Source organism: Temnothorax americanus, unplaced genomic scaffold, assembly GCF_048541705.1.
Source record: "Temnothorax americanus isolate GAGA-0224 unplaced genomic scaffold, ASM4854170v1 Scaffold60, whole genome shotgun sequence".
NCBI lineage: Eukaryota > Metazoa > Arthropoda > Insecta > Hymenoptera > Formicidae > Temnothorax > Temnothorax americanus.
In genome coordinates this window covers 457415-469952 of record NW_027509752.1, presented here as the reverse complement: position 1 = coordinate 469952, position 12538 = coordinate 457415, and the positions used below count along the sequence as shown (strand labels likewise).

At 33.6% G+C, this 12538-nt stretch overlaps 3 protein-coding genes across 8 annotated transcripts; 2 read left to right on the top strand and 1 right to left on the bottom strand.

Annotated features, from left to right (window-relative positions):
• The first annotated feature begins 62 nt into the window (after positions 1 to 62).
• Positions 63 to 1561, top strand: LOC143905413 (uncharacterized). Of its 5 annotated transcripts, none has more exons than XR_013259190.1 (6): positions 63 to 306; positions 381 to 521; positions 589 to 642; positions 699 to 879; positions 1040 to 1253; positions 1319 to 1362. XR_013259190.1 is itself a non-coding variant. In XM_077420841.1 (4 exons), the coding sequence occupies exons 1-4, from the start codon at positions 838 to 840 to the stop codon at positions 1559 to 1561; spliced, it is 435 nt and encodes a 144-aa protein (XP_077276967.1). In that variant the 5' UTR covers positions 262 to 837. The 5 variants fall into 5 exon arrangements, 2 of the variants coding, with proteins under 2 accessions (XP_077276968.1, XP_077276967.1); XR_013259188.1 differs by lacking the exon at positions 1319 to 1362 and having other exon boundaries at positions 1040 to 1084; positions 1149 to 1243; XR_013259189.1 differs by having other exon boundaries at positions 699 to 1253.
• Positions 1562 to 1964: 403 nt separating this feature from the next.
• Positions 1965 to 5252, top strand: LOC143905410 (uncharacterized). The gene is made up of 6 exons (XM_077420838.1): positions 1965 to 2248; positions 2531 to 2660; positions 2770 to 3048; positions 3154 to 3325; positions 3416 to 3489; positions 3562 to 5252. The coding sequence occupies exons 1-6, from the start codon at positions 2234 to 2236 to the stop codon at positions 3819 to 3821; spliced, it is 930 nt and encodes a 309-aa protein (XP_077276964.1). The 5' UTR covers positions 1965 to 2233; the 3' UTR covers positions 3822 to 5252.
• A 1961-nt stretch (positions 5253 to 7213) lies between these two features.
• Positions 7214 to 12302, bottom strand: LOC143905412 (uncharacterized). Of its 2 annotated transcripts, none has more exons than XM_077420840.1 (2): positions 12164 to 12302; positions 7214 to 9324 (listed from the first exon to the last, which is right to left on the bottom strand). In XM_077420840.1, exon 2 carries the CDS (start codon positions 8009 to 8011, stop codon positions 7487 to 7489), a length of 525 nt encoding a protein of 174 aa, XP_077276966.1. In that variant the 5' UTR covers positions 8012 to 9324; positions 12164 to 12302; the 3' UTR covers positions 7214 to 7486. The 2 variants fall into 2 exon arrangements, 1 of the variants encoding a protein (XP_077276966.1); XR_013259187.1 differs by lacking the exon at positions 7214 to 9324 and adding an exon at positions 11735 to 12099.
• Between the last annotated feature and the right edge of the window lie 236 nt (positions 12303 to 12538).

The window sequence follows — 12538 nt, the reverse complement described above, 5'->3', positions numbered from 1 at the left end:
AATCTCAACGGCCGCCGTTTCGCTCACTCGCGCTGGGAAAAAAAGCGTCGACGATCCCGGCGTATGAGTCGGTTTAATAAAACGCATATTTTCCTCTATGCAAAATGCTATTTTTAGTATATTTTGTTTACCGCAATATCCTCCTTTTGTTGCACTGCCTCGATATATAAAGAACTCCCGACTAGACTTGGGTGTAGTCAATCCACAGTCTTTTGAGACAGCGACGCGAAGTCTTTTTTAAAAAAAGTACATTTAAACAGTGACAGTGCCAAGATGCGTTTGCAAATAACGTATCCGTTTGACGGTGTAAGTGTTTTGTGTTGCGCAATAATAAAAAAAATTCTGCGTAATAATTTTGTGTAATATATTTTTATTTTTAGTACATAAAAGTTGACAAATTGAAGATTGCAGAGGTACCTCTGCAAATGGGGATGAACGTTACGTTCACTCCATACGAGGAATCTTTGCAAATGAGATACCTATTTGACGATATAACATTTGAGGTGCCTGTGCACATGAAGGTGAGTACATATTATATAAGGTATACGATTTAGTATATCCAATATATTATTAAATAATTTGTTATAGCCTGACGACGTTCGCGAGCCTATTCCGGCGACGTATATAAATTTCATTCCAGAGGTACGTTATATTTGTGTGTTTTTTTTTAATATTATATTTCGTTTAATTTTTTACAGCATGATGTACATGAGAAGACGTTATTTGAAAGGACGTTTGACGAATATAAAAATTTTTCTAGGTTTGAGGTACGTGATTTGTGCGCGTGTGATGTTTTAAATATTTATATATAATTGTTTTTATAGGAGGAAGGTGCCAATGAGTCCAGCTGAAATACACGTGCATTTCGGCACGTCGACGGTGAGTCGTTTAAGTAATATTTTTTCTAAAATATATAAGTAGGGAAAAAAGAAATTTGTAATTATCGTATACATGAATGACTCATGTTTAATATACAATTAGAAAAAAAATTATTTAATTATCTGTTAGTAACTCACACTTAACATGTTTTTTTTTATAGATATTCCGATATGACGAAACAATAGATGCCACGCTCCTACCAAAGGTGTGTGATAAAAAATGTTTATGAAATTATTTTTAATAAATTATTTTTTATAAAATATTTTTAGTGGGTAATAGACGTTCCGAAAACGGGGATGTTACACATTTATGATACGATACAGCGGGAGATGCAGTTACATAGGAAGACATCTCTGGTCTTTTGCCCGCCGGAGGTTAGTATGTTCATTATTAATAGCATACATAATTTTTAAAAGTATATATACAGTTGTGTTTTCAGCATGTTATTTCAACTCAAATCAGTGTAAAGGGCTACGTTAATAAAGACCTACAAGCGTGGACACAAGCGGAGAAGCGGTGGCGACAAAAAGACGTCGATTATTTGTGGTACGATACGTCGTACCGCCGAGACATCGCGGCCATTTACCACGTGGCGGATGTTTTTGACCTGACGTGTCTCTTCGGGCTCCAGCTCTATGAGGAGGAGCCTGAAGAACGAAAAGACGTCGATTATTTGTGGTAAGATACGTCGTACCGCCGAGACATCGCGGCCATTTACCACGTGGCGGATGTTTTTGACCTGACGCGTCTCTTCGGGCTCCAGCTCTATGAGGAGGAGCCTGAAGAACGAAAAGACGTCGATTATTTGTGGTAAGATACGTCGTACCGCCGAGACATCGCGGCCATTTACCACGTGGCGGATGTTTTTGACCTGACGCGTCTCTTCGGGCTCCAGCTCTATGAGGAGGAGCCTGAAGAACGAAAAGACGTCGATTATTTGTGGTAAGATACGTCGTACCGCCGAGACATCGCGGCCATTTACCACGTGGCGGATGTTTTTGACCTGACGCGTCTCTTCGGGCTCCAGCTCTATGAGGAGGAGCCTGAAGATTGGAAACAAAATAAACCTTACTATTTAAGGTACCATTTCATGCGCAGTGTGCAGCCGCAGCAGTTCGCTGTGATTGGTTGAAAATTTTTTATAACATGACACACTTCCGGCGCAAAATACATTTTACCGCATCTCGTTCTTCTGTTTTGAAGTTCAACCAAACGAACAAAGAGCAGCAAAGCTGGATTCCGTCCAGTCGGCCCAGTCGCTTGAAGTCAAAGTCAGGAAAGCGAGCAATATTTACATACGTACTTGGTGTAGTGTTTGCAACAAATGTTAAGGAATTAATGTATAATTGAGAGAATGGCGTTCAATGAGGTATAGAAAATGTTTATGAATAATTAATTGTAATGTAAGCAAAAGTCATAACCTCAATTTGTCAATATCACAAACGTAATTGATAAACCGCAATTATTATAATTTTTTTAAGCTTGGTTATTATAAAAGTAATCTTATAATTTAGAAATTCATAATTTATTCCCTAAATAAAGAAATTTTGGTAGTATTACTTTTCTGCTTTTTAAATCGTTTAATGAAAAATTGCACATGTATAAACAATATAATCTAAATGCGTTGACTATTAATTTATTTTTCTGTTAGATAAAACGTGTTAATACTTGTGGAATTTGTGAAGAAATTACGGAAGAATCATTAATTTCAAATCATAAATGCTTGGAAGGATATAAACGTTACTTCACTGATGGAAACAGATATTTTTATCCAGTATGCGGTAAATATAAATGATAATAATGTGTGTTGTAGACTGTAGATTCTTGAAAAATGATGAAAATAAATGATATAACTGTGTATATAATGTATGTGATGATTTTTTTATATAGATAATGGATTAATAATGCGACGAAGTGCTATGGATAATGGTGTAGAAAGCATTGTACTTGATGAGCCATCGAGTCATCCAGAAAAAAATACAGGTGAACATGGTGCGGTTGAAGAACCTTCTTCAGTCAATAATTCTTCTGATTCAACGGAATTAGAAGAATTGCTTATAGAAGAGGTTTCAAAATGGGAAGCATTATACAATTATAATCTACCTTTAATACAACGTAATAGAACAATAACTGGTGAAGCATGGAAAGCGGTTTCGGAAGCTCTGCAAGGTATTACAAATATGTGATATTGAATAACCTGTAAATATAAATGTTTAAACCCTTTGGATGAAAATAATTAGTTGTTTTGCTAATATATTTTATTTATTTTTATAGGACGTTTGAGTCCAAAAAAAGCTGCAAAAAAATGGAAGATATTACGAGATACTTATTATCGTAAACTGGCGGAAGAAAAATTACCTAGTGGATCAGGACGACCTACTACAAAGCGAAAATGGAAACATTTTGATCAGTTGGATTTTTTGCGCGATGTATCTTTAAGAAAAAAGTATTGCATTGTTTTAAAATTATTTCAACTTTGAATTAACATTATATAGCTTTCATTAATGTTTTAACTGATATAATTATATTATTAAAGAACAACTTCAAATCTTTCTAACGATGAGGAAAATGAAGAAAATATTCCACCGATTCCAAAGAAAAATCGATCTTGTAAGTATTTCGTGTTTTTAATATTTATCCTTGTGAAAATATAAAAAATTATCACTTATTTTGTATTGATAGCAAACCTGTCATCAGAAAGCACAGAATCAAGTGTTGCAATCAACAAAATTGCAGATGCAATTACAACAATGAACGCTATCTCCGAGCCTATTAAATTACCAGCGTTACCACCTTTAGTAAAGCAAGATGAAGTAGATGGTCTATTCCTAATAATGGGTACACAAATTCGGAAGCTCCCAGAGAAAGAAAGAAACACCCTTATATTTGAAATGATGTCTTTCTTCAGAGAAAAAATATCACGTCTTTCTCATCTTTTGTGACTTTTTCATGCAAACAATGCAGGGTAGTGTAATAATTGCTTACACTAAAGTATTTTATTTTTTTTATTTTTTTTTAAAGTCTAGATTAATTACTAGTATCAAAGTTTTTTTTCATTATTATTATCTTCTATGACTCTTATTGCTTCCTCATAGAGGAAGCTTTGTAATGGTGAAAAAAATTTTTTTCGAGATTTTGATGGAAATAGGTTTAGAATGTTCTAAAATGTCGAAAAATCATATTAGTAAAAAATGTCCGGAAGTATGTATGTATGTGTGTGTGTGTGTGTGTGTGTACGGATTTTTGTACACGCATCTACTTCTACAATTTTTTAGATACCAGTTTGAATTTTTGCACACAAATAGAGTATTATAGAAAGTATGTCCTCCTCAAATTTTATTGAAATCGGTCTACCGGTATAGATTTTATGCAGATTTTCCTTTTTTTGAAAAATGTGTTTTACGCTGCCGCTTTCTCAATATTTGAGATAGCGATTTATTTTTAATTTTATTATATTTTCCAGTTTTTTTTCTACCCCTATTTCATATATAATTCATTAAAATTTGATTGATCAGATCTCGTATTACACACATTTGAAATTTCGAAGAATTCGTACATACATAGAAGCTTCATAAAACTTGATCTGATCAACCAAATTTTAACCAATTATATATGAAATAGGGGTAGAAAAGACTGGAAAATATAATAGAATTAAAATAAATCGCTATCTCAAATATTTATAATATCGGGCTGATTTTTTTTATCGATAAAGTATTGTTTTAGTTTTTAAGTGAACAAGTATTTTTAGTATTTTTTAGTGAATGTATATAATTATTTACGCAGTCCCCAAAAGAGTTAAGTGTGAAATCAGAACCTTTGCTAACAAAGCTTCCTCTATGAGGAAGCCAAAACAAATAAATACTGATAATTATACCTCGAATAAAATAAAAACTTGCACACTTAGGAACTATGAGGAAGCAATGTGCAAGTTTCTACTTGCACAATTAAAAACTACGAGGAAACAATGTGCAAGTTTCTACTTGTGTCTATTTCTATCAATGTAGATTAACTTTAATCTCGGTTTAATTTACCTTTCATCTTTTTCTAATTTTAAGAGTTAGATAAAGATAGAAAGTAAATTAAACCAAGATTAAAATTAATTTACATTGGTAAAAATGGACATTATGCAAACAATGCAGGGGTTATTGTAAGAATAGCTTACACCAAAGTATTTTTCTATTATTATCCTCTTTTGTTACTTTTTCATGCAAACAATGCAGGGTAGTGTAAGAATAGCTTACACCAAAGTATTATTTTTTATATTATGTTCAAAAAGTCTAGATTAATTACTATGTTACATATTATAAAGATATATAATGTAAAATATTTATAACTAATGGATTTCATTTATTTAATAAAGTATATTTCATTAATCACTTGGATTTCTTAAATAAACTTAGAAAAAGTATTAATCTTATATTGCTTATACAATTTAATAATTAATTACATTTACGCTTAATAGTACATTTTTAATAAGTTTTATTGTTAATTAAATATAAAATAATTTGTTTATTATATATATGTATATATTAAAGTCTTATTTATTTTTTTTACTGATATATTCGTGAAAATTGCCATGGAACGGCTCCTTCTTCATAAAAATACTCAGTGAATTTGTTTCGAATATCTGCAGCTATTCTTGTATGCGTGTGTGTAGAAGTAGCAGCAATGTCTTGGAAAGCAGAATTATTACTTGCAACTATATTTCTCCAAGTACCCGGTATTATTGATCTATCATTTCCTTCTCTATCAACCATTTCAGGTGTTATAAATGTTTCTCTTCTCGACAAATCTTGCTTACGAAGCCAATTATGCAAAACTATTGTTGCTTTTACCATTTTCTCAGTAGTATCAACTTTAGCAATAGTAGATTTTCTATAAAATCGCCATTGTGCAGCAAGTATTCCAAACGCATTTTCGATTACTCTTCTTGCTCGAGATAATCGATAATTATAAATCTTTTTCTCAGTCGTTAGTTCACCTCTGCCAGGATATGGACGCATCAAATATGAAGTTAGTGGGAATGCTTCATCTCCAACTATTACATATGGATATGTAGTACTTCCCTCATAAATTTCATCTGCAGCCGGAACATTCATTTTCTCTTGTGCAAATCTTTGACCCATTTCAGACTGTTTGAAAATCCCACCATCGCTTTGACGACCGAATGCTCCAATGTCAACGTAAGTGAAAAGATAATTAGCATCACACATAGCTAAGAGTACAATACTGTGGGTCTTTTTATAGTTGAAGTACGCTGAACCAGATTTTTCAGGACTCTGCAAAGTATAGATTAATTAAATTTGGCATTCAAATATTTTGTATTAGTATAATAAGTAGATAACTCTAGACATAATTTTTAATTGTATATGATAGAGATATGTACATACATAATTTATATATATATATATACCAGTTAAAAAGAGAGTATTTTATGATATTTTATACCTGTATGATAACATGCTTTTCATCTATAGCTCCAATGCAATGTGGGAAATGCCATTTCTCATTGAAGTCATGACTAATTGCTTTCCAGACACTTTCATTACATTGAACTAATACAAGTGGTGATAAGATTTCCCACAAGGCTTGACAAGTTTCCGAAATAATTTTTGATACTGCTGTTAAACTTACAAGGTATTGGTATGACATAGATGTCATGCTATCTCCACTTGCTAAATATCTACAATAAAAATAGAAGATTAGCAACATAACTTAAAAAGAATATTTATTTCATTATATCATATGTATACCTCAAACATATTGATAAGCGTTGTCCTGCTTCAATTGGTTCACGAATAGCATATTGTCGAGTAATCTTTGGGGCAACTAATTCCAATAATTCTTCAAATTGTATAGTATTCATTCGAAAATAATTTCGAAAGCGTAAATCTTCTAACTTTAATATAGGTAAAGCCGTATGGTAAAACCCATATCGTCGACGTTGTTCAAAAAATTCGGTTATCCAAGTACGTTTGTTTTTATAACGTCGCTTTTTCTTGGAAATTTCAGTTGCCCAAGCTATAACTGCACCAACAGTCGCCGTAATCGCAATTTTTGCCTTCTTAAGTTTTCCACATTATATTTTTGAATTATTTGCTCACATGTTCTGTGCCACTCATATAATTGATGTTGATTGTATGACATTATCAGACTGTTAAAATTAATTTTAAACCGCAACCAAAAAATATATATTTTAGGTTAAGATTAAATATGCTGCTGCCGCTATTCCTTTTCATGAGCAGCGAATGCAGCAAAAGCAGTTTAGAGAAAATTTGAATCACGTGACATTTTGCTGCCGCAGCGTGCTGCGTATGAAAAGGCACCTTTATAATACTTTTTATAATACTTTTTATAATACTTTTTTATAATACTATTTATAATACTTTTTTATAATACTATTTATAATACTTTTTTATAATATTTTTTTATATTTTCATAAAAAGTTATCTTATAAATATATACAAAATATATTATAGAAAATGAGCGTCGATGTCAATTTTTTCCTATTTCCATGTGCTCTATCCCACCTTTCTCGCCGGCGCGTGCAGTTTCTCCACGAGTCTTCGTTTCTCCACGAGTCTTCGTTTCTCCACGCTCATTTTTGTTAGATAATCCGTAAAACGGTTTTGATCGCGATGAGTTCGACCTCGAGTTTATCTCTCACAGCAACGAACTCTTTTTTAAATTCTTTTATTACATCACTCAAAGTCTTTCCGAGCTCCGTGATCGCTCCCTCGACGAAGCTCCTGTTGGCCGCGTCGGCGCCGACCTCCGGCGCGGCTAAGCGCCGTATCTTGCGCTCTCTCGCGTCGTAGGATTCCTCGTCCAAACGGAGCGCGTCGTTCTTCAGCGTCGCGTTTTTCTTCTCGATCTCACCGGTCACGACTTTCCTGAGCCGTTCGATCGCGTCCTCGACGTAACTCCTGTTCGTCGCGTCGTCGCTGTCCTCCGGCGCGGCTACCCGCCGTATCTTGCGCTCCCTTGCGTCGTAGGAATCCTCGCTCACGAAGAGCGCGTTGTTGCGCGCGTAATTGCGCAGAGACTCGATCGAGGAGCGCAATCTCACCGTGGACGCACCGTCACCGTTGCTCCGATTCGTCAGAGACATGCCGAATTTGTTCACGGACATCGCGCGCGAGGAGGCGCCGGGAGCGCGCCGCGATTCGTACTGCCGTCGCGATCCGCGCTACCGACATATTTGTATTTTTTTCTCTACGTGAAAAAAAAAACAACGAACGATGTCGTTCCTCTTCACACGCGCCTATTCCACAAAACAACGAACGATGTCGTTCCTCTTCACGCGCGCCTATTCCACAATTTCCACAGTGTACATTACGATCTACCGAGTGCGCAAAAATGGTCGGTCGCGAGAACGCGATAAACATTGCGTACCGCCGAATGCGTAAGAATGGTCGGTCGCGGTACCTCTTAATTGAACAAACAGAGAAACGGCGAACGATTGACGAGAGAGCGAGACGGGGAAGGAGCGATAACGCGGAGACGCTTCAGCGCGAATGACCCGACGAGCCGCTGCGGCGCGAGTATAATTATTTAACATCTTTCGTTGCTCAGTTATTGGCTTTTTTTATTTCAATATTTTATATATTTATTAATGCATCATTACATATTTGAAACACGAAACGGATATGCTTGAAATTCAGACATCTATTGATAACAAATATTTCCGTTAACATGGAAATAAATATTTACAAACATTGTAATGTGTCAATATAACTAAAAAAAATGCATTTACGTATATTTGTAGATATTTATTAAAACACTGTCTTGTAAAACATATATATGTGAAATGTGTTAATAACTTTTAGAGAAAGTATATATATAAGTGATTTAAACACTTTAAATAATATGGTAATTTTTGTATTAACAGAAAATGCATTTGGACAAGTTCTCTATTTCTACTGTATAGAAAGAAATTGTATACAAAATTATTTGAAACTTTATTTATTAACTAGCATGCCTCGCCGGGGGCTTCGCCCCGGAGAACATATGTGTATTAAGACACGCAAATAGTCTCTTTTTCTTTCCCTTCCTCCCCCCTCCCCCTCCCCCATTATTATTTCCCGAAAAATTAAAAAAATTAAAAAAAATGATTTTTAAAAGATCGGTAACGAAAAATTATATACTTTATGGCACTCCCCGGGAAATTCAACCCCTACTTTATGTACAATTCTTTGAGATTCGGTCATTCCAAACCGGTTTCCAAAAAGATCGGTAACAAAAACTGTACACATCATGGCACTCCCCGTAAAATTCTACCACTACTTCTTTAAGATTCGGTAAATAAATTCCCGAAAAATTGAAAAAATTTCCGTACCGGCTTCCAAAAAGATCGGTAACGAAAAATTATACACTTTATAGCACTCCCCGAAAAATCCTGCCTCTGCTTGATCTATAATTCTTTGAGATTCGGCCAATTATTTCCTGAAAAATTGAAAAAATTAAAAAAACCGGTTTCCAGAAAATCGGTAACAAAAAACTATACACCCTATAGCACTCCCCGAGAAATTTTATCCCGATTTCATATAGGTTTGATAAAAATTCGGTCCATTGGTTTCCGAGATCATAGCGGACAAAAAAAAATGCAAACCCTGTTGCTTTATAATAATAGTATAGATTATTATTAAGCAACCTAACATGGTGCAAAATATTACAAACATTTTTTCGACAATTAAAACTACATAATTAAATAAAAAATGTTCATGTTTACCAATTATGTATGTACCTATATGTTTAACACTTAAGGTGCGTACGTGGGTCTACGGCGTCCGAGCTAAAGCGATATTTGCTCGTAACTGTAAAACTTGCAAGCCTGTCAGAAGATATTAAATAAACAATGTTTATCAAAATGACTATAAAATCGTCAGCTAAAATATAAACAGATGTTTTAGGAATTTTTTTAGATTTTTTGAAATACTTTAAAGTAGGGAAAAATAGTGTTGAACGTGACAGACTCACGTATGCACTTATTGTTAAAAGGTACCGAAAAAATGTATGCACTTTAAGGATTAACTATAAAAATCCATGTAATTAGTACATTTTAACTGGTAGTACGTGGTATAAGAAATCTTATTTATTTTTAATAATCGTTTTTTTTTAACAAGCACAGCATCATCGAAATTAAATTACTACTCAATATTGTATTTGCACTTGTAAATGCAAATATATTGCTTTATCGATGTGTAATTTATCGATTATATATCAATGTATTTTTATATTTTAAAATAAATAAAATTTGTGTTTTCTTTACTTATATACATATGTGTTGAATTGAATATTTTTGCTTTGAATATTTAATTAATATAATATTTCTTATAATTTTATTTATAATAATATTAATATCATTAATATTAATACCAATGCTTGAATAGACGTACCATTTATAGTTCTATTATATACACTTTATTTCATATTGAATATTATGATATCATAATATTCGATATGAAATAAAGTATATATGATATTAGAACTATAAATGGCAAGTCTATTTAGCATTGTCAAAACATTTGGCACACGTATTTAAACAATAATAATTATCAAGCAGTTTTTATTATTCAAATAAACCGCGCTCGTACAATTAAAAAATATGCGGATGATGGTTATTCCAAAGATCAAAGACACTGCTAAACTGCTACCTTCGGCCGGTCGGCCTACTGAAAAATGTATCAATATCAAATAAAGATTCTCTGTTCACAGCTTTTATATCTGAAGTCAAATATCAGACGATATGTCGCGGGGAATACATAGCGATTGGAGCGTGTTATCGGTATCGACCATCAGTTTTCTACAATTCTGTTGAGCAACGATACATGTAAGTTATACTCTCTCTCTATAATACATAAATATAAAATAAATTAAATAAGAGTAAAAAAAACTGAAAACTATAATTTTTCCTCAACGGTTAATATTTATTATTATTATGCAAATTTAAATATGCTAAAATTAATTTGTTTAATCTTTACAGGATAGGCAAGTTTATTCATGACTTTTTATGATTTTTATTTATAACTTCTATATGTGTTAAAGTGTTATATCATAAAAAATAAACGACCCCCATAGAGCCTAAAAATAAGCTTCCTGTCCTCCACAGATTAATGTGTTTATTTTTTTAAGCGTATTGGCCAAGAGTGGATTTTGTAACATTACATTTTTAAATTTCAATTTTTATATTCATAAATATTTATTTAATTATATTTATAGCTTTTTTTTATATTTATAAATTTCAATTTTATAACAGCATATTTGGAAATATATCAAACTCTGGTAGAAAGAAAATTAATAAATTAAAAATAAATAACGTCGTGACTCGTCAACTTTTATCAACTCGAGACTTGAGATTCTCGAGATTCGAAATCATACACTTCTATAGCTCGAGAGAGAAGGAGACAGCAGATCATATGTCTGTCCTTCTCCACTTCTCAAAGTTTGCCGAATCAAGTGTCAAGCGTATAACGGATGTTAGTCGACTTTACTTTGATGTTTGTGTTCTCGTGAAATTCTTATCACTTGCTGATGCAACGTCGTAGCGTGCGGACGAGTCATAAGGCGTTCGTATAACTATAATTCTGGCACTTTAGCCGCAACCGCGCATATTACGTATGTGAGTTAGTAAGGTGTAAAAGTAATTGTGAATAAGCAATTAAATAATAAAAGTTATTTGCCCGGGAGCAGTCACAGCAAGCGGGCGTAATTCTTATTTATTGTTAGATGCAGTGTCTTGCAACAGCGCGTAACGCTGAAACAGCCCCGAGTGACACGCTATTACGTCTTAATACGTTAATTGGAAAGCGAATTAACTTTGTAATTAAATTCAATATAGGTCTATTGCCAGGAGAACGTCGCGTCGCGTCGTAACGAATAAAGATCACTTGCCGGGAAAAGCAATTAGTACCGAGGTGCGAGATTTTTTACACAACGTGTAATCATCATTACCGACTTATATCGAATTAATTACGGGTATTCGTTACAATATTGCGTTGACATTACGATATTACGCGACATTGTGAAACACTTCCGATTAGTATTACGTGAGTCATACGAAACGTTTGAGTGTGCGCATGCCAGTGTGGTGACAGTACGAGCAAGTAACAGATAACTCACAATACTTTTTTTTAAGTGAATACGGTGTACAAGAGTACAAGTCGTCCGAACTTCTTCTCCTTTCGCACCGCACTGCTATTGCGGGTGTCGTGTTAATATCTAAAAGTGTGAACTATTAACAGTTCTCTAGTGTGAAGAAATAACTACTGTGGGTAATACTTACCTATTACTGAGAACAGTCGATACTCGTTCGGGATTAGATCCTGGTGGAGCGAGTACCCACTCGGTTGCCGTGACGTCGGTACCTGTAACAAAAGAAGAAAAAATTATCAATTAGAGAAATTCTTCTTAGCGGTGATATCAAGTGGCAACCATAAAACAAGTGTTTATTATTTATGGTCAATAATTATTATTTATAATATGATTCGGTCACAACATTAGCTTATAAAAACACGAACTTGAATAATTTAAATTTTCCATTTCAAAAAATATAAAACAAATTTACATCTCTCAGTATATATTGCAGGTCAACAGAACATTACTGGCAAATCTACTCTTGTGCCTATGGTTGACCTTTCTCTATATCGCTTCCATTATC